The 24,296-nt window shown below is 38.4% G+C and overlaps 1 protein-coding gene across 1 annotated transcript in view; it reads right to left on the bottom strand.

Annotated features, from left to right (window-relative positions):
• dnah9 (dynein, axonemal, heavy chain 9) overlaps nucleotides 1-24,296 on the bottom strand; it is a 257,756-nt gene that overhangs the window by 196,459 nt on the left and 37,001 nt on the right. Inside the window, 12 exon segments of the mRNA XM_051936263.1 lie at nucleotides 331-487; nucleotides 1,945-2,105; nucleotides 6,285-6,524; nucleotides 7,171-7,296; nucleotides 10,665-10,817; nucleotides 13,887-14,013; nucleotides 14,889-15,019; nucleotides 18,239-19,109; nucleotides 19,458-19,624; nucleotides 21,384-21,606; nucleotides 21,788-22,212; nucleotides 22,550-22,746. Coding sequence (XP_051792223.1) covers nucleotides 331-487; nucleotides 1,945-2,105; nucleotides 6,285-6,524; nucleotides 7,171-7,296; nucleotides 10,665-10,817; nucleotides 13,887-14,013; nucleotides 14,889-15,019; nucleotides 18,239-19,109; nucleotides 19,458-19,624; nucleotides 21,384-21,606; nucleotides 21,788-22,212; nucleotides 22,550-22,746 — 2,978 coding nt within the window.

The following is a 24,296-nucleotide window of genomic DNA, read 5'->3' as shown; positions in this document are numbered from 1 at the left end:
GAACTGAAACTTGCAAAAACACCCTGTAGACTGTTTTTAAATTTCCCTGTTAAGTTCAAAAACAGGGAAATAATAAGCATGAATGTAAATATTGGACTGTAACGAAAAAGTTTAACTTCTCCATTAATTATTTGAAATATGGAAAAAGATGACTTTTACCTGTTGAACATCTTGTGCTAGTCATCCACGTATAAAATAAACATTGTTTCAACAGTATATTCTTGCTTCTTCAGGATATGCTTTACTTATAAAAGGGGATGAGCAAGATAGGCACAGGCATGGTGAACTGTTTAGTACTGCTGCGTGTACAACTATAAGGGGCAGGTGTACCTTATAATCCATCTGTTCAGAGCAGTTGAAGACATACACCATAATTCCAAGGGCTCGACCAAGATCTTTTGTAGTTTCTGTTTTTCCAGTTCCAGCTGGCCCCGCTGGAGCACCACTCATGGTCAAATGGAGAGACTGGGTCAATGTAATGTAGCACCTGGCAACAGAAGACAAGCATTATTGTAAGGACACATTCTACTCAGTGTTCTTGTTCCTTTCTTTTTGCTGAAGCCATTTCTCTACGCAGCTAGGCCAAAGGGGTCAAAGTTAGATCTCACAAGAGGCACAGGAAGCATAAAACGGAGCACAATGTGTCAAAATCAGATCTTGCTACACATACCAATGAATCCCCCTGTGAATATCTAAATGTCAGACTGTCATCTGAGGACCGTGAATGGGGAGATGTACACCCTTCCAGCCACCCCTCATGCGAACATGACTTCAAAAGCTATTTAAAAAAAGAGAGAGACTATAAAATGTACAATTTATGATTTTAAAGAAGCAACCTTTTTATGAGCTATTTTGTTCCACAAACAGTCTTTGGAAAACCGGCTTTGTTTTTATTAGTATTTTGAATCACGCTGTATGAATATTTTGACATGGCACATATCTAAGGTCTTACAGAGCTTCATGCAGCACCTACAGGACAGACCACATGCCAGCCGTGGGGTACTGGTAGATGCGATTTAGTACTTTGACCAGTACTTTGACTCAAAGCCATAGTGGGTCAGAGTTGTAAGGAGCCACAGGTAAAGATAATCCAGGAAATAACAAAATGATCCTTTACTTCATTAGAGTTTTTTTTAATGAAAAATATTAAGGGGCAAATAATGTGGCCCATTAAAAAAGTATTAAGATTTGTGTGCACAGTAAGTGGACAGGGCAGAAGTCCGTCACAGGCACAAACACACAAATTCTTAATTACCTAATCTGTAAGTCTCTGCGAATGTGGGAAGAAAATCCAAACAGACACTAGGAGAATGTGCAGACCCCACCCAGGCTCAAACCTGAACACTGGTTCTATAAGGCCGCAGTTATGATTGTACCACCCAGGGGTCATTCGGTATGTGTGGGCATGTCACAAGCTTTACGGGGGCCAATTCATAATGTAGCTGAAGCACAAGCTTTAAATTTTGTGAGTATTGCAAAGAATTATATAGACACCTAGTTCAGTTTATTTTTAGTATTTGTTTAAAACTGATTGTAAATGGACTGCTGTTCTATACTTGTTCTGCTAATAAAAATCCTGGAAGATTAATCTTTCACATTTTCCACTGATGTATCTATTTTGGTGCTTTGAAAGGGTGTCATGTTACTGAACTCTGTCCATGTGTTACACATCCAATTTTAACATTTTAAAGCACAAATGCTGCTTGAAACACTAAACTCTATGGAAGGAAAATGTATCTTTTAGATGATGGCCTTAATTCATCAGTCAATTGGTCTTGTTCAATGTGCACCAGCAAAAAACAACAAGAATCAAAGAAGTTCTCATTTTTGCCTTTTCCGGACATATCCTGATAGTCTTTAAATCCCCAAGCATCACTACCGGAATCCATCTGCCGGTCCCAGCTATGAAGAATAGAGACATTTTAAACATTGTCAACAACTGACCTGTCTGTCAAGGGTGTGATTACCAAGCGAGGAGTGTTCCCCAGGTACTCGTATGAATACAGAAATTGTGCATCGCAAATGTTTGCAAAGCAATGCTTCTTTTCATCATCCCAGCGGTGTCGCAGTTGGGAAAGCCAAACAAAAGCCTGGGAATTCTCCACCTTTTTTAAAAAAAAAAAAAAAAAACAACAGAAGAATGTTAAAGGTCTTCGTGTGCTGTCAAGTCTCAAAAGAACCTGGAGGAGCAGGTTTTATCTTGGTGGACCTTTCTGTATACTATACTGTATCTCACAGTGAGAGGACATAATAGTCACAAGCAGGAGGCTTCATGGTTTTGTCCCTCATAAGATACCTTCATATATTTACAGCTAAATGCCCTCTGTTGATCAATTATGGGCACAGGAGAGCACTATTTTATATCATATGTTATTATAAACTGACTCAAAGTAAAAGAATCTAAACCCAAAGATAAAAAAAATATCATAAAATGTTTTCAACTGACCAAAAAAATGTAAATACATTAAACATCTTTATGTTCAGTATATTTTATATTACTAATAAGTACTATGGTGGATATACTAAAAATAGTTGTAAAACTCAGAAGAATGAAAAGCACATAGTTTATCAGCCACTGCCATAAAAGCTCAATCAGACAATAACAAAAAGGTAGTTGACAAGGGGAAGAGAGAGGAAGTGACCCCAGTATAATGTGGGGCAGTGATTTCAGTGTCTAGGAAATCAATCTCTTCAGATCCAATGAGAGGATCATAAAACAAAGAGAACAATTTTATCCTGAAATGCATTCAAGCCAAGTCAAAAACCTGGAACTCAGCGTGCAAACTCTAATGAGAGCCATTTGAAAACATCATGTAATCACACTCCTGAAAACCCATCTCCAGGGTACAAATTATCATTCATCACCATTTAAAATGTTCCCTGAAGATAATAAAAGAAACTTGCAGAATAATGTAAGACAGTTGCTAAATAAACACAAAGACACTGTCCTCTATATCATAAATCAAAAGAAAAAGGGATTAAAGCATCTTCTGGTTTGCTTGCCTCTGGCTGAGTTCATATAACATTTGGCTAATTCATATAACCAAATGTTTATTCCCCAAGTGGTAAGGACTGTGTGCACAGTGAACAGAGTTAATGGACATTTTTTTCCAAAAAAAAAAAAAAAAGGCTTGTAAACCAGATCTTGGTTTATATTTAATCATTTGACATTACCATTTTTAAATAGATAAATAATGCTGGTCCTTACAAGTGTCAGAGTTTCCTGACAAAGTGAAAAATAAAAAGATACTGCAATTAAGGAAAAGTTTGCATATTTTTAACTAAAAAAAAGCTAATCGCTTGTTATATGACCTGGACAGCACCTGATACATACCAAAAGTGTCTGTGCCATGATGCAGAACAGCAAGAACAGGAAGTTTTCAAAACTATTCATTATGTCAACTGGCAGATGAATAATTTTCTTATATTTTTTTATTTTATAAACCGGTCGCTTAGGAGACTGTCCTTACCATTAGCAGTCAGACAAAACTAAAATGGTACACATCCAACTGCTCAATGGGTGTTGTATTGCCAAAAAAAACAAAACAAAAAAAAAAAAAACACGAGTAGAACTGTAAACTGTGAAAATATGGAGTGGAACTTTTGCATGATAAGCCTGTAAACAAGTTCATTGTAAAAAAGGAACTTCTCAGATACTCAAAACAATATGCAATGGCTCAATCTAAAACAATAAAATGTATCAAATATATTTGTAGCGAGTGCCATAAACATAATTTACATGTAGTGCTCACAGGCTAAGCGACTTGCTCAGGGTCACAGAGTGGAAACTAAACCAACACCACTGTGGTTCAGAGACCAGTTCTTTATCCACTTCTCCACACTGCCTGTCTGTGACTCAGAAATCATGGCTGTATTTGGCACTTGAACACAATGGATGGAGCACAATTCTTCAAATTGGGTTAAAGTTTAGGACTTCAGGAAATCTCTCTCTGTTCATTAATAGTGTACACCATGCATGCAGCTAATGTTTTGTTTTTTTTATTCCTAATTAATACTTTCTACCAATGTTTGTTGAATTTTCTAGGTTTTGCTTTGACTTGTATTGTGTGGAGGACAGAGGTTTACAAGTTGTGCAGCTGTAAGGAAATCAATGAATTTGTGCTTTTAAAAGATCTAACAAAGCAAGACTTACAGGACAGAGTTCCAGGGAAGGACCAGCACAGAACAAGTGACAACTGCATTAAACGAAGGTGCAGCAGCTACCTCTCACACACTCTCTCACAGCTACAAGGTTCAATTGACAGCAAAACAAAAACTCTCACCCAAGTGCAACTGCAAGGAGTTGTAGCAGACTACCTTCACCTGTATCATCCGATTTTGAACAGTCCATACAGATGGAGCATGATGCTTCAAAGATGTGATGAATTTTCTGGACAAGATGCATGTATAAGATGTAATTATTTTGTGTGTGTGTACCAGTGTCGATGAATAGAATTGTTTAGAAATTATTTTACATAGGTGCACCTCAATTAAGAAATGTTTGAAAAGGTAACCTGTTGACATGGTGGGTACTACATTGTTTTATTTTGTCTGATGTCCGATTACTTCCCTTTTTTTCCCCCTACAGTGGAGTGAGGCTGTTTTGTTTAACCTTTAGGTGTTTCAGTAAATGTTCCCATTAAACTCTGTTGCCTGCCTCATCCATTCAATTAAGATTTGTCATATAAGCCACCACATAAGACTGCCATTAAAAGAATAACAGGCCAAAAATAAAGTTACATGTTGCAAGAAAAGGTTCTCTTACACTCTCAATTAAAGCAAATGTCTTCTGATGATTCCTGGAACCAAACGTAAAATTTCACCGCTTAGGTGGTAACTCCTCTACATATGGAACATGTATCAAAATGGAAACACATACACTAGGCCATTATAACAGTGCGATTCAGATATCAAAAATGTAATCTTCTCCAACCATCATTAGTCTCTCCTGTTTTCAGATACTAGCTTACTGGTCTTTCAACATTTTCCTTAAAAAATTGGAATAAAACGTGTACTAACTGCAGTCAAAGTCCAAGCACACCTGAGCAGGGTTTCTTGAAATAATTTCTCATTGTAAACCTTTTTAATGTTTTCAAGACCCATTTGATGTTTTAATTCCCGGACAATCTTTAGTACTTAGAGAAACGTGAACGATAGTCAGAGTGAGGAGGAAGGGGTTCCCTCTTGAAGAATTGTAGACAATTGTCAGATTAATTGAAGAAAATCTGAGCAATTTCGATTGCTTTAATCAGCCCGCAGCAAACCACCACAGCTCATGCAGCCCATTACCATTAACTACAGTAACTCGCAATCCAAGGATATTAAACCGTGACACATTTTGGGTTGCAACAAATACTCTGCAATAGACTTAAAAAAAATATTAGAAAATTTCTATTGATAACAAAGCACAGTAAATGGGTGCAAATTAAAAAGAGGAAAAAAGGTGCATCCCAGCACACAAAAAAAATACATACAACACTACTCCTATTCGATATATATTGGCACTAAAATGTGCACCATCTATTAAATCTAAAAGCTGAAAATATAGATAATACTGTTGTGTTAAGTAATAGTACATAAAATGTATTCAGTTAATTAGTTAGCTAAAATACATGATCAAAAACAAAACTTCTATGTAAACATTCCTTCTTGTGCTCTTTATAAACCCTATGTGTTCTCTAGATCGAGATTAATAGACTTCTCATATATTAAACAAAAACAAAAAAAAAATGGCCAGTTTTGTCTTGCTGTATTTAGTTTTCAATATAATCACGGACCCAAAAACCAAGACATTTTACAGGATTCCATGATATTTGAAAATTAACTATTGTGATTGAACATTCAACAGGATAGCATGGGAAATGTATAGGGCTAAACTGGAATGTTCAAAATGATTTTCTCCAAAAAAAAAAAAAAAAACTGATATTTTAAGGATAGAAAGTCAAAAAGTTTCTAGAAGCATTTTTTTTTTTTTTTTTTTTTTTAAAGTCACTACTGGCCTCCTGACTCAGAATCTCTCAAAACCTCTTCAAGTATTGACCCTTCTATCCACAGCACAGCTGCTTTTTGCTTTAAGCCATAGCAGATCTGCAGCAGTATGATTTAATCTTTGCAGTGATTAAATTAATTGCACAAAAGGGGAAAAATCCATTAATAATTCAACAAAGCACAGTTTTTGTCTAGAATCCTCTGGAGAAAAGTGGTCATGTGCTGGGCACCATAATAACTTCAATGTCTAATCAAAAGAAGAACTTGAAACAGCCAAAGATGAACTGTAAGCTCACCTTCTGAGCAATCATTTTGGCTACCACATCTCTTGCGTGTACATCAATTGTGCAAATGGTCATAATTTTCTGGCGGTCTCCAGGTGTGAGCTTCCCAATAAGCATTGTGATGAGTGTGTTGAGCTGGTTCACTTGCTTCTTATAATATTCCTTCATTGCATTTTCATAGCCTTCTTCCAGTCTGGCAAAGGCAATGCCAACCTCTGTAGTCCACCAGATCTGGGTACAAGTCAAGGCAACCTTAAAGAAAAGAAAAAAAAAAAAAAAAATTCTCTTCACAAAAGACGACCTGGAGCCTAAATAACACATTTTTATTATATACAATACTTTGTAATTTCATAAAACAAGAAAACTTATTTTAACTTTTAACATCTTAGCCTTTCTTTACCGTCATTTTAATACCTTCTCACTTTACTAGACAACATACTAATGAACATGCTAACTGCGGTTTGTCCAAGTGGAAGGCAATGCTTGATTGGGAGCAGCTAACAAAATAATTTAGTTGCTCATCTCATTATCTTGAGGAAAATGGCAAGTTCTCTCTTAAAGCTAAGAGGAACACCTTACATAATAATCCAGCTGTTTTCTTTGCTTGACACAGGGTGTCACTTGATAAGCAGACTGGATATCAAGCTGTCATGCGTATCCAGTGAATTTCAAGGAGTAAATCTTAATCACTATGAAGACAACGGTGACTGATTAGAAAAAGCATTACCCCATGTGTGTGCAAATCAAGTTTCAACAGCACAAAAGCAATGACGTAAATCCAATTTGTGTTAAGCATTCAGAATGACGTGCAAAAATCACAACTTTTATGAGGTACTGAATAGATGTCATTTCCATTTTTTCCCTATAAATTGGAGAGACCAGCATGCTACTGATTTACCTGAGCTGGGTAATCAAAAAGCCACTGATCCCTGGGCTTCTCTTCGTAAGCTATCACCGCCTCAGTCATCTCATGACGGACTGTTGCCTTCATTGCCTCCAAAACCTTCATCAGCCAAACCTCAACCTGTCAATAAGAGGAGAGATTATTGAGGGAATGTACACTTCTAGGTAGGCTTTCCAACCAGCCTAGTGGCTCAAGAGCTGTACACAAGAGTAAAAGGGTTACAAGTTTAATTACCATATGTTCTGTGACTCGAGCATGAGTTAGTCAACCTATATGGATTTGTTAACGCAGCATCTTCTGCTAACTATGGAAAGATACATACCCCTACATGTAAAAATTGCACAATAATATGCACATTAAAATACTTTAAAATGATGGTTACTCTTTAGCAGAGTGGAGAGGCTTTTATGCTTCAATTGTTGGGAGGTTTAAACTCTCAGTTTGGTTATTAATGGCAAAGAGGTCAAAAGGTGTGCAGTCTAGGAGTCGGTCAAAGAATAATCCAAAAATAAGACTTCCAAGAGGATTCTCACAAAGTCAAGTCAAACCTTGTTCAGAACAAGGATGGATGGACAGAACTTTATTTGCCCCGGGGGAAATTTGGCTTTTTACTTAATCTCTTTATTTATTTATTTATGTTGTTATTTATTTATTTATTTATTATACACACACACACGTGCGCTTTGATCTGAACACGCACTAGAATGCCTATAAAGCAAGAAAATTAAAAGGAAAGAAAACTTCTGACTTGGTGTTCACAGTGAGACATTATGCAGACATATTGCCATTGGTATAAAAGGAGCCCCAGTAGTGTTTCATCCAACACTTCTGCTGAATAATTTGTTGGCTGGCAGTACTCAATGTTAGTGTGTCAGAGAGAGGATGTGCAGCATTGTTCATAATGGCAGTCAGTTTTGTTTTAATTCTCTCCTTAACTACTACCTCCAGTGGCTCCAGAGTGTGAAACCGAGTTTCTCTTTTAATTAGCTTGTTGATTCAGTGGGCCTCTCCTGAAGTGATTTTATCGGCCCAGCACACCGTAGTGTAGAAAACTGCACTTAATACTGAGACCCACTACTGAAGGCAGATATTGGAATGATGTTCACTCACTTGTAGGTTCTAGTAAACACCAGCTGGTCAAGAGAGGTATAACCTGGTTTGTAGGATTTTTTTTTTTAAGCTTTTAAGCTGCCAGGACAGATCAACCACCATAACATGAAAGAAACAAGGAACAACCAGCAGATTGTCGCACTGTATATTAGGTGTCATGGATGGTTTGGCATCCAAGCCAAGATAAACTCTGCCCTCTTCCCTAGCTGGGAGGCCGATATAATGGCATCTGAGCTGGAACGGAGGAGAGTTTCTTAACTGGCCAGAAGGCCAATACGAAACGCTTTCCACGTTCAAACCATCCCACAATACACTGGGTTGCAGCATTCCTTTTGGTGAACACCCATCTGAAAACCTGGTTGGTAGCATAGGAGTTGTCCTACTGGGCACCATAAGTGCCACCAGGGAAAGCTGTTGGGAGATGAATTTTCTGTCCAGGGATGTTCTGCCTGACCCAGAATTACTTCTTGGAAGCAATGATTTAGCATCAGAAGTACGCCCAGGTGAGGTTTAAAAGGGATATATCCACATTATCCTTACAACTGAACTATATAGTGGAAGAACAAGCAGCCTGTTTTAAGGTATTTCGTCAAATAAAAATATTTATTTGAACCTGGGACTTGTGTGAGTGAAGTTTTGCCTGAGGTCAGGAGCTGTACTATGTTCCCTGTAGATCACACAGGCAAAAGAAATCACATGTAAAATACATGTGGAGAGCACCAAAAGCGAAACATGTACTCCAATGAAAGTAGTTCTCACAAAGCATTACACAAGAGTCTGGTAAACGAGTGTGGCAAACAAGCAAACTGACCTTGCAAATGGAAGAAAGTAAAAAAAAAAACTATTAAAAACTGTAAAAATAAATAATTAAATACAATAATGCACTTCTTTCTTGTAACAGGTCTTTATATTTTCAGTTACATGCAGTTATTTCTAAACTAAATTTATACTATAGAACACATAAAAACCTGGACATTGGGTCCAATGCCAATTGGGAGACTTGTAAATATGGGAAATAAAAAACACGGCCAGGCTTCAATAATGGATACAACCTTTTAGGATATGGCATGTTAAACTCCTTTGGTAGGGAAACAGCCAGAGCTAATGTGGCAGGCTACCATATATGACGGGAGTCTCCCATATAGAAATGATCTGTAAACAGACTTAGACTGGTCGCTCTACTATTGTAAACTTTCCCACAGAAGAGCAACAGACAAGTTTGGTGCTTATATGGAGAAAGAGCGCATTGCCTCAAGGAAAGTTAAAGTTAGATGAAAATTCTCACTGAGTACCAAATACAACTGGCATCTATCTCCCAAACAGCTTCTTCTACATCTTGGAGAGTGTAATAAAGCAGTTTATAGTTGAACATTATATATTTAGAATAAAAATCAAGACCATCAAATCACAGGTCATGATCATGTCTTGGAAGAATGTGTAAGAGCTGCTGCCCTAAGTCAATAAGTGCATGTACCTTGGAGTACAAAAAAAATTACTTGCTCACCAGCAGTTTTACTCTCGAATTCTAATGGTGGAACTTAGCTCTCAAATGAAGTTTTCAGTCACCAAAAGAATAAGATTGTAGGGACAAACACCCACAATGAAGTTTCTGGGCTAACATTCAATGACTAGGTGAGTAACTCAACAATAAGCAAGGACCTCTGAGGAGAACCATAGCTTCTCCAAGTCTAGGGGGGGCATTTCAAGTGGGTTCAGCAGGTAAGACTAATGCTCCCTAGTTGTCTTTCGTTGGACATACTTGAAGCTGAGCCCACTGAAAGACGACTTAAAAGTAGGCCCAGCTGAGGTGTCACATCCCCTGACTGGCCTAGGAGTGTCTGAATTCTTCAGATGGATACTACTGCTAGATACTATGGCCTGGTCTGTCCAACCTGATGTTTTGCCACCACAAAACTCAAAGCTAAATGTGAAGACAACCATGAGAAATACATACATTTCTCCATTTTCTAACCCGTATATCCACTTGCTGAATACCAGTTCAGAATTTGCATTATACCCAAGACTTGGGCGTTTTAAATGTAAAACTTGAGAAAACCTAATTGCATTTATGAGAGATGATTCACACTAAGCAGAAAATGACCAGGCCCAGAATTTAACACAGATGTCTTAAGCTGCGAGGCAGAATTTAAACCAATGCACCAACCACATCTTCTAATAGTGAACAATGAATTTTGTTTATTATTTTCTTATTAGGACATCATTTTCCAAAACCTGAACTAAGAGTTTTACACAAATTGTTAAAACTAAAAGAGAATAAAAACATAAAGCAACGCATTTGTATCCCAGAAGCACAACTGTTTTTATTACCTAATATGTCCTAGAAGCATCGCTTTCACTGCTGCTCAACATGTCCTTACCTGTCCACTGCAGTCACACTGCTCATTAAAGGTAACATATTCCTTTTCTTTGCTGTACATTCCTAGGCCAGTTTTGGTGGGCTTGCCGTCAGGTCCATCTTGAAACTTCATCTTTGCCATATTGTCAAACAGCTTGGAGAGATGGTGCTGAACCTGTTAAAAAATTACACAGCAAGATGATCAAATAACACCAGTGGTTTCCTTTGAACACAGCATGTTTGCACTTCAGTTTCATAAGATGTGAAACACTGAATTCTGCTGATCCTGCTGTGCTCACAGGTTGTAATATTTGGTGCAGGACTCCAAATCATATCATGGTGCTTTAATAGCATTTCTGTGAATACACCTGCAAAATTAAACCAGATAAGGGCAGGGGGCTAAGAAGGTTTACGACCACAAGGTAATACTATCTTAGTTTTTTAACATGCTTTTACTTCTCCAAGGACTGGCAGGGTAGCTCTCTCAGAAATATAAATGGTCTATATAAAAACAGAGATGCTGAATAAAAATTGCATATAAAAATACATTTTATGATAATGCACTTAATAATAGGGATGCACCGATACCACTTTTTTGGAAAACGAGTACGAGTACTTGCATTTCAGTACTCGCCGATACCGAGTACTTAATAAAAACATGATTAGGTATACCCCATGTCTGGAGCATTTCCTCAAACACATGTGCTATAGCCTAGCTGGTGTGCGAGCCGCGGAATTGTTTCGCATGTAATATGGCTCGTTGCGGCGTGAAACTCTCGTCTATCCACTGGGAGGTTAGGCTAATTAGCGACACAGGGCTAACACTGCTTGTTCAAATATCCGTGGTGAAACTAAACGCAGAGGAGGCTTGCAGTAGGCTGTGGATATGTTTTTTCACAGAGTCGTGTAGTTTAGGCAGCTCCGTGTCAGTCATGTAGCGGCGGCTTGGGACATCATATCTGGGCTCCAGAACATGGAGGAGACGCAGGAATCCCACATTTTCTACCTCCGAGAGTGGCTGGTCACTCAATGCAATGTACTCGATAATTGCCTGTGTTATTTTCACAGCACGTGGATTGTCTCTGGACATTTTCTCTCGTCTTGCAAGAGTTTGCTGCAGCGTGGGTTGTGTTGGTTTAGAAGCATGGGTAAACTCTTTGTACTCGTTGTCGTGTTGGGATTTTAGGTGCTTGATTAAATTACTTGTGTTAAATGCGCTACCTTTTGAGCCTCCTCTGGACAATTTCGCTGAGCACAATTTGCAGTCCGCCTTTGTTTTGTCGTCTTCATTCACTTTGAAATAGTTCCACACGGCTAGGGTTACCACTTTTAATACAAAAAAATAAGGGACGCATACTGCAGCGGGGGCCACATCCCGTATTACCCAATCAAAAGCAGGAAAGGAGGCATCTTCATAAAATATGTGTGGGATGATTTGCATGAGACGCTGCTTTAAAAAAAAAAATGATAAAAAAAATACGGGACAAAACCCATCCCGTATTGATTCAAAACGGGACACGCAATTTCATTCTCAAATATGGGACGATTCCGTATTTTAAAGGACGGGTGGCAACCCTACACACGGCTGACATGTCTCGCCTCGCCTTCTACCCGCTCTGAGCTGCAGCCGGGGCCTGGGGGCGGGCACTCGGCGCCTGTGATTAACCCCTTACACGCCGCTCAAACATAGACATTTCTCAGACCATGGTATCGGTCCCCGGTATCGGGGGACTTTTAACGAGTACGAGTACTTTAGAAAATGTGGTATCGAGGCCGATACCAGATACTGGTATCGGGATCGGTGCATCCCTACTTAATAAATAATTATTTTAAAGTCCTAAGCATAATATATTTCATAGACATTAAGTGCTAAATGCAAATGACCAATTGTGATAAACATTTAACCAACATATAAACATTTACGGGTGGTGTCACAACTGAGGAATTACTGAGGCTGGCACTCTCCCATTCAAATCACCTTCCTCAAGATGGCAGAAATGGAATACAAACAGGAGTCCCTGAAATCACAGCTGATAATTCTGCAAACCAGCTAAAGCATATTGGCCAGCTAGTGGCAGATCTGATCAGCTGCTTAGCTTGCGATTTGGATTTCACTGTGCAGTAATTCTCTTTCCCAACCTGAATGCATGCACTACTGGTGCCTCAGTGCTCGGCACTGCACTGCTTCCACACGGAGCCAACAACCAGAGTTCAAATATAATGCCGCCTTGTTGTAAAGTTTGCATCTCCTTCTGTGTCAGCATGGCCTCTTCTCCAGGTATGCCAGTCTTCCTTAACTCTATACTGACTGCACATCAGTATAACGGATATATATAAATAAATTAAGCACACACACACAAACTTTGTAAGTCAAGAAGACTTTTCTTGTACACTCCTTTTATTGTATCGCTCTCATCAGTAGCGGTGGCTGCTAACTGTGCAATTGACAGCATTGAGGTAGATGAAAATGATAATTGCTGCCCTCTTGAGGGAAAAAAAATGAAAAGCATAGATAGGAGTGATTTGCTCATCCAGTACAGGATGAATCACTCAAATTCAAAACTAATTTCTTTAAATTTTAATGTCTTTGTAAAGGCAGGTGCAGAGCATTCAATTCAGGCACATTCTTATAACCCTGACAGATGGATGTAGAAATCTGTGAATGAGCATACAATTCAAAGTATTTTATATAGGGTCTACTTTATGTAACTGCACATTAAAGCATCCAGTTAGGTACACCTGTTCTTAACCTTGCTTAATTAATGGCATCATGACATGTGTTGGCAAAGCTGTTTAACAAAATTAAACAAGGTGCACATACAACAAACTGAGGGCACGCAATGCAGAAAATGAACAAAATTGAAAATGTAAGTTGCTTTGAATGATGCATAGTGGGAGTCACAGAGCATGAGTGCATTTAGAACAACCACCTTTCTTGGGTTTCTATATACGAGTGTCATGGGTATATTAAAAATGGGCCACCACCAAAAAATATAAAACCAACACCAGTACTCAAGTTGGGAAAAGACTAATGGTAAGAGGGGCTGACATCCTCATGCAAAATGAAGTAGGATGGGTTTGTAGATCCAAAGTGGAGGGAGATCAGGGCCTTCATTAACAAAATGAAGTGCTAGACCTTAAACAAGCACGTGAAATGAATGTGTACAATACAGGCCTGAGTACAATAAAAAAAAAAAAAAAAGTATATATTTATATATAAAAAAAAAAAAAAAGGTCTGCTCACCTGAGAGGGGTCAGTGCCATTAGACAGAATATCCAGAAGATCAGCAGAGGAGATGAAGTAAAAGCGGGGAAAGGCAATCCTCTTTGTGTCAAGATATTCAGTCAATGCCTTCTCACACAGAGACAGTCTGCAGAAGGTCAGGAGAGTAATTGTGTTAGAAACCCCAATTCTACAGAATGAGGACAAGGTGGGAACATACATTTATCTGTTTCATGAGGACATCAGTGTTAACCTGTGCTAGGCGAGATGGGAATTCTCTTTCACTTTAAGATGATGTTTTAAATTGGAGGCATCTGCAAGTTGCGCATACAAACACACACTAAAGGCTTTTCACATAAATGTTTTTTTAATTAATGACCAATTGAACAAGAATTAGGACTACTCATTTACATACATTATTGTTTTAATACCCAGAAGTGCATTTACACCGTTGCCCTAGTTTGATACGGATTATTTTGTGGCCTGATTGGATATGTAACTAACTGTGCTCATCTCTCTTTACTTAAGAAGACAGCATTCACTATGAAAAGTTTTGCATAAAAATCAGAAGAAGATGACAGATTTGATCCCTATTGCTGACAAACTGTGGGTCCCCGAGTGTGTTACTTTATATATATATATATATATATATATATATATATATATATATATATATATATATATATATAAAAAAAAAAAAAAAAAAAAAAATCAGCTTTATAAATCCGAATGTAATATGAGCAGAAGACATTGACTAAAATGCAACTATTTTGACTGATGTTGCTTTTCCTTTTCTTTTGATTTCTAAATGTCTTTCCAGGCTGTCCAGCAACAGACTCCTGCTACAGCTGAAAACAGATTTGCAAAGATGCAATTCAATGTCACTTTGTTATAATGAACGTGCTTTTGCACTCAACTGGTACATGTAACTCAAACGCTCAGTAAGTAGTGGCTGTGCAGCAGCATCCATTGCAACAATTACACAAACAGCATGAGCTCAAATGAGAAAAAAAATATACCCACCTGCCTTGGATATCCTCTAATTTCTCATAAAGGCCTGGCTTATTGGTGGCTTTGACTACATTGGGAGTTTTGCTAACTTCATTTGAGAGTCCTTTAAAGTCAATATCAATGCCTTCAAACCTTTTGGAATCCTATTAAGACAAAATTAAATGGATTTGGTTTTAACAAGTACAGAACTAAAACATGCATTCTCACTGTTCATTGTGTATACAACAAAAGCTCATTGGTATTGTAACCCCTGGGGAAGAAATCCCATTAAGTTCCAGAAGAGGGATTCAGGCTGGCTGGCTGGCTGTGCATACAGTTTTGTTTGTGAGCTACAGCTGAACTCCTGTACAGGGGTGAGCATGGACATTTTCATACCATTTCACTTCCTTCAGTGGAAGGTATAAGATGCACCATGCTTACCATTCAGGGCTGGTAGACTCGTTTAAGCAGAAAAGCCTTCTAGCGGCGACAACTTGAACTTGAAACCACAAAGTTGCAGATTTGATCCCTTTCTGAATGTTGGCGAGAAAGCAAGAAGGAAAACTTCAAGGCTGTGCACAAGGCACAAACATGCAAGACTACTAATAGAAATTCACACACTGCTATCCCTATTATGACTTGGACCTACGGTGACTCTTTCAATACACAAGGATTTCAATATATTTTTGAAATTATCCAGAAAATGAGCCAATCCAAGAACTGCAGATGTCAGTGTACTTGACAACATATTAGATATAAATAATTGGATTATCACATCAAAACAACTTGTGTCAGTGTATTGAAATTTGGTGCATCTTCAGGAACCACTTAAAGTGAAACAAAGAACAGCAACACTAAGCATAGGAATAAAGAGATAGGAATGCAAATCTACAGGTTATAAAATTCTATAACAGGAGTTTGCAAGTTAACTTCAGCACATTTCCCAAGGTTAGAACCAGAAAATCAAGAAGATGAAATAATGTTAGCCAAAAAATAAAAATGGGTGCGGAGTAAGGGTTCAGTTTGAACAAACAGCTACTTGGGCCCTCCAGGGATTATGAGTGATCAGTTGAACAAACTTCAACTTCAGTGCATAGGGAATCTGAAAAAGGTAGAAGTGGACAAAGACTTCCATAAGGCATCAAATAGTACATAAAAAGCAGCTAAACTTCTGTCCACTTCTTAGAAACACAGAGATCAAGCCTCCCAGCCACCAGCAGAACCAATATGTGTTTCTTATTTAGTCTCTAAAATTTCAAATCCATTATATTAGAAGAGAAGGCTAATATTCAGAAGTGACAGAAAGAAAAACTGGGTCTTGCACAAAGGTGGCAGAGTACGAATGTGGCAGTACTCAACTGTATTATGGAATGCGTATCGTATGCATTATTCAGGTAACAGTTTATATCCTATGAAGTGATGGTGTTAAATCCAGGATGAACAGAGCATACTCCACTTCCCACACATATCACAATATTTCACCCTGTTCTTGGAAAGGCTAGCACACTCGTCACCTTTTCCCAAGGTCATCTGTGATGCACAAACTGTCAGACTACTAATAGAAATTCACACTGCTATCCCTGCCATGACTGGAAGCTAATGTCATGCATGCTGACGCTATATGACAGACACTGCTTTGATATTTTCCATTTAGAGCTTCTGTGAAGTCCCTCTCTGTCAAAGACAACCAGGGAAATGTGGGCAGTGCGAGAGCTCAGCAACTTCAACAGTTGTTCATCTTGAATCACATTTGAAATTTCATACACTCTCTGGTTGTACCAAAGAAACAGGTAGACCAAAAATGTAATAAATACACTGCATATACTGTATGATGTGTATTTATGGCTTATGTTTTCACATATTCAAAATCACTGAAAGTGGATATTCAAAGCCAATTTCAATATGAAGAAAAGAAGCCACACATAAAACTGCTGGTGGCTAAGACATAGTCAGTGTCAGTTCAGGTCAGTTCCTGTTGGGGAGCATGCAGTGGTACAGCGTGTTGCCACACCCACCACATGACAAAACAGGTTGAGATTCGGGTTGGCAACCCTGGCAGACACATGGTCCATTCCCACCCACCTATCTGCTGCAGACAGGTGTTATGTGGTGTCCCTTGGCCTGGTCCAGCCACTTGGATCCTCAACAATGAGGACCCTGTGAGTTGGATCATCCTCGGGTAATTTGCACCACATGGCTGTAGTGCCATAACTGATGTTCCCTCACAATGCAGGTAATGTGCTTCATTTGGGACTCCATGAGCAACCACTCGTTCGACACAGTCAGACCAGTGGTACCCAAGGATTCTCCAAAGAGACGGTACCAAAGGAGTCCAGTCTTCGTCTCAGGTCACTAAATAGCATCCATGTATCACAACCATATAGCAAGATAGGAAACACCAGAACTCTAAAGACTTGGACCTTCGTACTTTTGCAAAGATATTGGGACTACCACACACCCCATTCCAGTGACCTTATGACAGAGGCAGTAAAGAAACTCTGCAGATATTTGCATTTGCACTCCATGAGAACTCTCAGTGCCAGGATGCGGTCGATGATGGACTTCTTAGGTGTAAAACCAGACTGCTCTGGTCGCTGATAAGTAAGCAAGTGATTACAGATCCTATTGAGGATGACTCTAGCAAGGACCTTACCCAGCACCAAGAGCAGTGTTATCCCCCTGTAGTTGACGCAATCCAGGCGGTCACCCTTCCCTTTCCAGATAGGGACAACAAGTCCAGGTTTTCAGTCAGTTGGGATCTCGCCCATCTCCCAAATGGAAGCAAAGATTGCTTGCAAGACAAGGATGACAGCCTTACCACCAGCCTGGAGGAGTTCACCACAGATAACACAGATCCCTGCAGCCTTCACTACCTTCAGCTGGTTCACCACCTGTGCAATCTCAGTGAGACTGGGGGGGGTTCACAGCTAATTGGGGGATCAGTGTCAAGAACCGTGGACCCAGAGATACCAATGTCCTAGCTGGAGGATTAGCTTTAAATAGCTGCTCAAAGTAGCCAGCCCAGTTGGTCACAACTGCAGTGTCGTCCGTAAGGACTGTTCCATCAGCAGCCCAGACTGCGACTCTGAGAAGAGCAGATTCGGATGTGCGTAATGCTTAGATTCCTCGGAGATGTAGTAGATGTAAATATATTGTGTTCAGATAAAACACGTTGCTCCTCTCCGGTGGCATTAAAAAAAAAAAAAAAAAAAAAAAAAAAAAAAAGTACACAAATACATAACCTAATTTACAAAGGTGCTCCAATTCTCTCTCATACTTATACTCTCATACTCTCTCACTTATATAGAGGTTTAAAATTTACAATAAGAATGAAATGTAGATTAAAACACTTGAGCCATATGGTAATTAATGACATGCTATACCTCTGGTAATTGAGATCGGATATCTTCAGAGCCAATGAAGATGCTTTCCAAGTGTGACCAGGTGCGCTGAACCTCAAACCATATAGAAATGACAGAGTCAGCAGTGGACAGCTTCTTTTGCCATGAGGAAACCTCTTCTAGGAAAAAGGCAATGTACTTGGAGGTCATTAGATTCTGAAGCTGGACCTGATTATCTTCCAAGGTTTCAATGAGTTCCTCGTTGGACTTGAGCAATGAAATCTTGGTTCTGGGATGAGGCTCATACTCAAACTCCATGTTGTTCCAGGTTGAGTTGAGTTCCTTCAGTATCTTCTCCATTCCCATTTCTTTTACAGCTTTGTCAACAATGCCACGAACATCCTCCTCAAAGTTATGCAGATTCAGTTTCAAAAGATCAGCTAAGGTGGTATCCTCATTCATTGTAAAGCGGACACCCGTGGCTTCCATAAGCTGGAACCAGTGTCTTTCTCGAATCGCAGGGTTCTGCAGTTCAGCCACAGCACGGAGGGATGTCAGTATATTCTTAACTGTGTCATCCAGTCCTGTGAAAGCATCCCATGCCCTCATTTCTTTATCAAGACCACGGATGTCTTTTGCAAATCTCTTGCAGTCTTGGTCCATGTTCTCCACATTGATATCCCTCCACCGGGTTGTTTTCCAGTCATTTATGCTGGACTTGACCATATTTATCATGTCCCAGAGGTCTTTCAGGAGAGACACCTCCTTCCGGCACTGTTTTAGCTGTTTGTAATCAGGAACATTCACTTCGAACAAAGCAGCAGACTCAATTATATTTAACATGGTGGCCTCCTTCTCAGCAATCTGCTTATATACCATTTGCAGTAGCTGATATGGATTTTCACAGGAAAACCTAGAAATAATTTTAAATAAAAAGTTAGCCAGAATAACACCTAATGAACATTAACAAAAGAATAATCATCTTAAAAGCAATTATGAAACAACACGGTCATGATAAAAAAAGGGGAACAATAAGTACCATATAATGGCACTCATTTTGAGCAATGCCATACAATTAAAAAAAAAAAAAATTAAAAAAAAAAACACCAAAAAGGGGCATACTGATACTAAGTAAGTGTATTATGTTTATTGACATTCTTTACAGAGCAAGAGAGAAACAAAAAGTGCACTTTTTATGGTAGGACTGCCACAAGTCACAGCACTAAACACACACTCATCCTTGCTTTTGTTTAGAACTTACCTGAATGGTGCTTCAATACGAAACTGCTCCCTGAATTTATGCTGCTCCACATTAAACGAATCACATTTCCGGCGGAGGCTGGCAACCTCATTGGCTTGAAGTGGAGCAACATGCTGCTTAACTGAGATGGCCTGTTTTTTCAAGTTGTTCCACTTCTCTGGAAGTTCCTAGGAAAAAACAAATAGAAAAAAAAAATCCAACTGGCACCACAAACATACAGTATAGCCTTAATGTATGGTCACTCCATTTGGTGCTTAGAAACCATAAGTAAGGAATTCTTAAAAATGCTTTTTTATATATTTAGTTAAGGATAAGAACTGTAATTTAAAATGTAATATTATCCAATGTGATGTTTTACCAGATTGTCAGACTGACATTTAATTAATTAATTCCATTATATTCTTATTTCATAATTTCAGAACTGTATTCATGTTTGAATCAAGTCAAAACTTGTACCATGTCTCCTGATCCAGTTTGGACACATGTTTGTATCATCTGTCTAATGTCTTCAGATATGTTTTTGTTGCAGCTATATATATTACTGTATATATTTTTGACTAGATCTTGGTAATGTAAAGTTAGGTTATCTAAGCTCTATTAAAAAAGGGACCAGAATGTATTGGAAGCCACAAATGATAAGAAAATCACAAAGCAACTTCAAACTGCAGCCTTTGTGAAAACAGCCATAAAACAGGATTTGCTTTTAACCTATGTATTAAGTTAAAAGTAATCTTATTTATAAGTAAGAGCAGTACAAATGATCATGTTGGTTGTTTTAACAGTTCATGATGCAGAACAGTTAAACTAAATCAAAATTCTAACACTGAAAATAATCACCTCCTTCAGTCTGCTTATTAAGGACTTAATAGTCTGTGTAACTGGTGTCACAAAAAATTGTTATAGTCGAGCAATATTTGCAATGCAGAAAAAATGTTTGGGCGACACGGTTAAGAATTGTTCTTAAAGTGTTGCTCAAATCATAAAAATACAGTATAACCAAACCAAACAATCAAGACAGAAAAGGACCATGTAATCTGTCTATTAAGTATTTGTAACTTACAAAACAACAAAATAAAATGACATTTAATGCGGTTGTATGTGTTTCAATACCCTGAATAAAGATTTTTAATACCTGGGATAAATGCTTACAGTACCAAAAGTATTCATCTGGCTATTCATCCATTATCTACCTGCTTAATCCAATTCAAGGTAGTGCGGACAGAGCCCATCAGTGTTCAATGAACTATTATTCATCCATTTGCTAAACCTTCTTATTTCAATAGTGAGTGCTTGGAAGCCATCAGACACAAGCAGGGATCACCACTCTGTGTGAATTTTGAGCAACCAACCTAACATGTACAGTATGTCACTGGGATATGGGAGATGTGATTAAAAAATCAAAACAAATATATGGAGAATAACCCAACTGCACACGCCTTAAGCATTTCCTATACTTGATGTGAATCCAAAATTGCAAAAAAAAAAACAAAAAAAAAAAAAAACTTTTTGGTCTGCCTATTAAACATTCTTCTCGATTTAAATTGTTAAAAAAATGCCAAAAATTTAAAAAAATATTTACCGAATATTGTTTCAATTATTTTAATTAAACGTGTTTCTTAAATCTCATGCAAAAAAACATGAAATAATCATTTTGGTATTCTGAATTTGGTTTATTATTAACTCTGAAAATTCAAATGCCAATGACTAGTATTCAGACCTACCATATTCATATTATATCAAAAGCTGTGCCCAGTTAGGTGGTATCACTTTTTCCCCCCTCTTTTTCTCGTGTGCATGTAAATCAGTGTGCATTGTCAGTGATATGGTAATACTGTATGTTAAAACACCTCTGACTAGAAAACACATTGAATTATTCAGACTCTACTCCTGTGGCCTTCCTTTGCAGCAGATCATTAAAATACGTACCTCTAACTGCTTATACACCTCGTCTGGTAACTCTTGTTCATACGTCTTCAGCAGCTCAATGGTGTGCTTCAGTGGCTCAAACATACCATCTGTGCTGCTCTGTCTCTCCTTGACAGCCATTAGATGGCCCATGACATTCACCAAACCTGCATAATCACCCTCAGCTACCTTCTTCACTAGACCACTGTCAGCCACTTTGATGAACTCCTGGAGGTCAGATAAACTGTTAAAAAAGAAGAAATGTTTGACTGTTCAAATCAGCCCAGGGGACAGGTGAACTGCTGCTGAAAAAGACTGCACTGAATGGAGTACTAAGAAACTGAATAGATTGTATTTCATGTAAAGAACATTAAAATAACTTTGAACTAAAACAGGTTTAGCTTTTCATGCCCTGCCAACTCTACCTGTTGGTGACATGGTCAATTAGGTGCTGCTTGAACATCAAACTCCATTTCTTTATAACGTTGAGGAGTGCAACTTTAAAGGGCCGAGAATCAATTCGCATCCAACCCCCAAATACACTGATGGGCTCCAGGTGGTTGACTTCATCATAGATCTTCTCATATGAATCAATCTGCTCCTGGAATTGCTCTAGCTTCGGGGGTGTCTCAGGAACGCCATCCTCTGCATGGGCCTCTATTTCTTCACTGGTGAGAACATGGCCATAAAGCAGAAACTGGCGCATGAATTCCTTCCTGTCATCCACGTAGAGATATGAATATTGGTCAAATGTGTTTCTATACTCGCGGCACTGGCACATGACATTATGGACATTATTCATGAGAATGTTGCGCATGTCAGCAAGGTCAGCCATATCTTCCATATCCGCCTAAAAAACAAATGAACAAATTCATGATGTAATGGTGAGAATTGCCTACTGCTCTATTTAAATTTATTCTTTAAACAAAAAGAGTTTTCTTCCTTGAAGAACAGAACTCAAAAAGATGTAGCTGCCAAAATCTTTTTACTAATGATGATGATCCACTGCTTTTATTTTAAATTTTGCAAAAAATTATCCGTTTATTAACCTTTTACTCCAGCTTAGTGTTATGGGGTGCCATTGAATTTACAGTTAGTATTGGCTGCAAGAAGCCACTGTGACAAAGTGACACCTAGTAAAATTACATTAAAACAAATACATTCTACTTTGATGAAAATAATCTTGCCTTATAATGAGGAAATTCACTATGTTGTGCAATCCTAGGTACCAGGGTTGAAATTCTGTATATATCTTCAACAATTCCTTCGATAATTCCAATAAACCCATCGCTAGCACCTTCTTCTAGCGCAGGCCTAAAAATCATGTCTGGAATACGAAGGTCTAAATGAGCTTCAAATAGTGGGGCCAATTTACAGTCTGAATCTGTGGGAAGTAAGAAGAAATTATAAAAGTAAGCATCCCAAATCTACAGAGTAAATTAAGTGTTATTTTATAAGCAGACATAAAATATATCACAATACTATAAACACCTCACAATAAATGCCAAAATTAGCAATCATAGGCACTTTGATCAAATGGAGAACTCTGTAGGCAAAGTGATCATAAAAGGGTAGCTCAAAAGTTCAATACTCCCTTTAAGCAAACAACAGGGACAGAAAGGTGCCAAATCCAATCACTCTGCCACCAGCCAATGCATGTCCTATTTCTGAATAAGCTATTTGACTTACTATTTTTTGTATTTTTATAAGCAGCTCCGAGTTTGGGATAACATCCTTAAAACTAGAGTAGCACTTTCATTGTTGAAACTACAGAATAAAAATGCTGAACTTTCAATCATTTTAAGACCCAATCTCGGATCCAATCTTTTTAAGTTAAGTTTTACAAAAAAGTGAACTGGCACCATCAATCAGTAGGTAGTCCATGACAAGATATAGACAGACACACATTCAGTCATGGCCAGTTTTGACTCTCCTGTCAACCTAAATGCATTTTTGGGCCGGTGGAAAGAAATTCATAGAATAGATCTTCAGAACAAACATCCCAGGCAGGCATCAAATCAAGGTCCAAGTACAATGATATTCACTTCAACAGCATCCCACTCCGTGACTTACCAATATCTGACAAAATTAGACAGACACAGCTCACTGCTTGTGACCACTAAATGTAGTTACAGTAGGAGAACACCAAATTAGCCATGAACTGTGCGTTTAAAAGCAAGGGGAGTGTAACTCTCAAAACTAGGACTCACTTCCAGGAGCGAACATAATGGCAGCTTTTCTATAGAGACTGCATCCAAACTTATTAACAGATAAGCTAAGACCCTGTCACTGGACTGTAAAACATTAATTAGTAATAAAAAAAAATCCCTAGACCAAGGGTGGCTAAACTGGTATTTCAGATTTCGTCTTCCCCCCCATGGCTGGTTCCTCTCAGCTGCAATATGTAAAAAATTACTTATATAACTTGTACTACAAGAAAACAACATTTTAGTCTTATACATTATCCAATATAAAAAGAAAAATGAGAAATATCAGTAATTTTCTAACACGCTTTGTCATGCACAGGATTGTGGGGGTCTGCTGGATCTATTCCAGGTAGCATGAAGTGCAGAACGCACACACGCAGACGAGCCCAGTTCACCTACCCTGGGATTGTGAGAACATGCAAACTCCATGAAGGGAGGACACAGGACGTGAACCCTGGTCTCCTTACTGTGAGGCAGCAGCACTACCATTGCGCCACTGTGCTATCCAAAATGGAAAAAAAAAGACCTCCTGTAATACTACTGAAAACCAGTTCAGATGGCAGGAGACATTAAATTAGGGACTTTAATAAAACAAAAGCATCATCCAGATTATCACAACTGTAATTGAGTTTTTAAGCAACAACACTTTTTTTTCTCTCTCGTGCTCTCTGGGGGGAAGAAAGTTCAATAATATCCATTTTTCCAGTGATGTAATGTGCAAATACAT

Source organism: Erpetoichthys calabaricus, chromosome 14 (assembly GCF_900747795.2).
Source record: "Erpetoichthys calabaricus chromosome 14, fErpCal1.3, whole genome shotgun sequence".
Classification (NCBI taxonomy): domain Eukaryota; kingdom Metazoa; phylum Chordata; class Cladistia; order Polypteriformes; family Polypteridae; genus Erpetoichthys; species Erpetoichthys calabaricus.
Note: the sequence above shows the minus strand (reverse complement) of the source record. Positions and strands in the feature narration are given on the sequence as shown.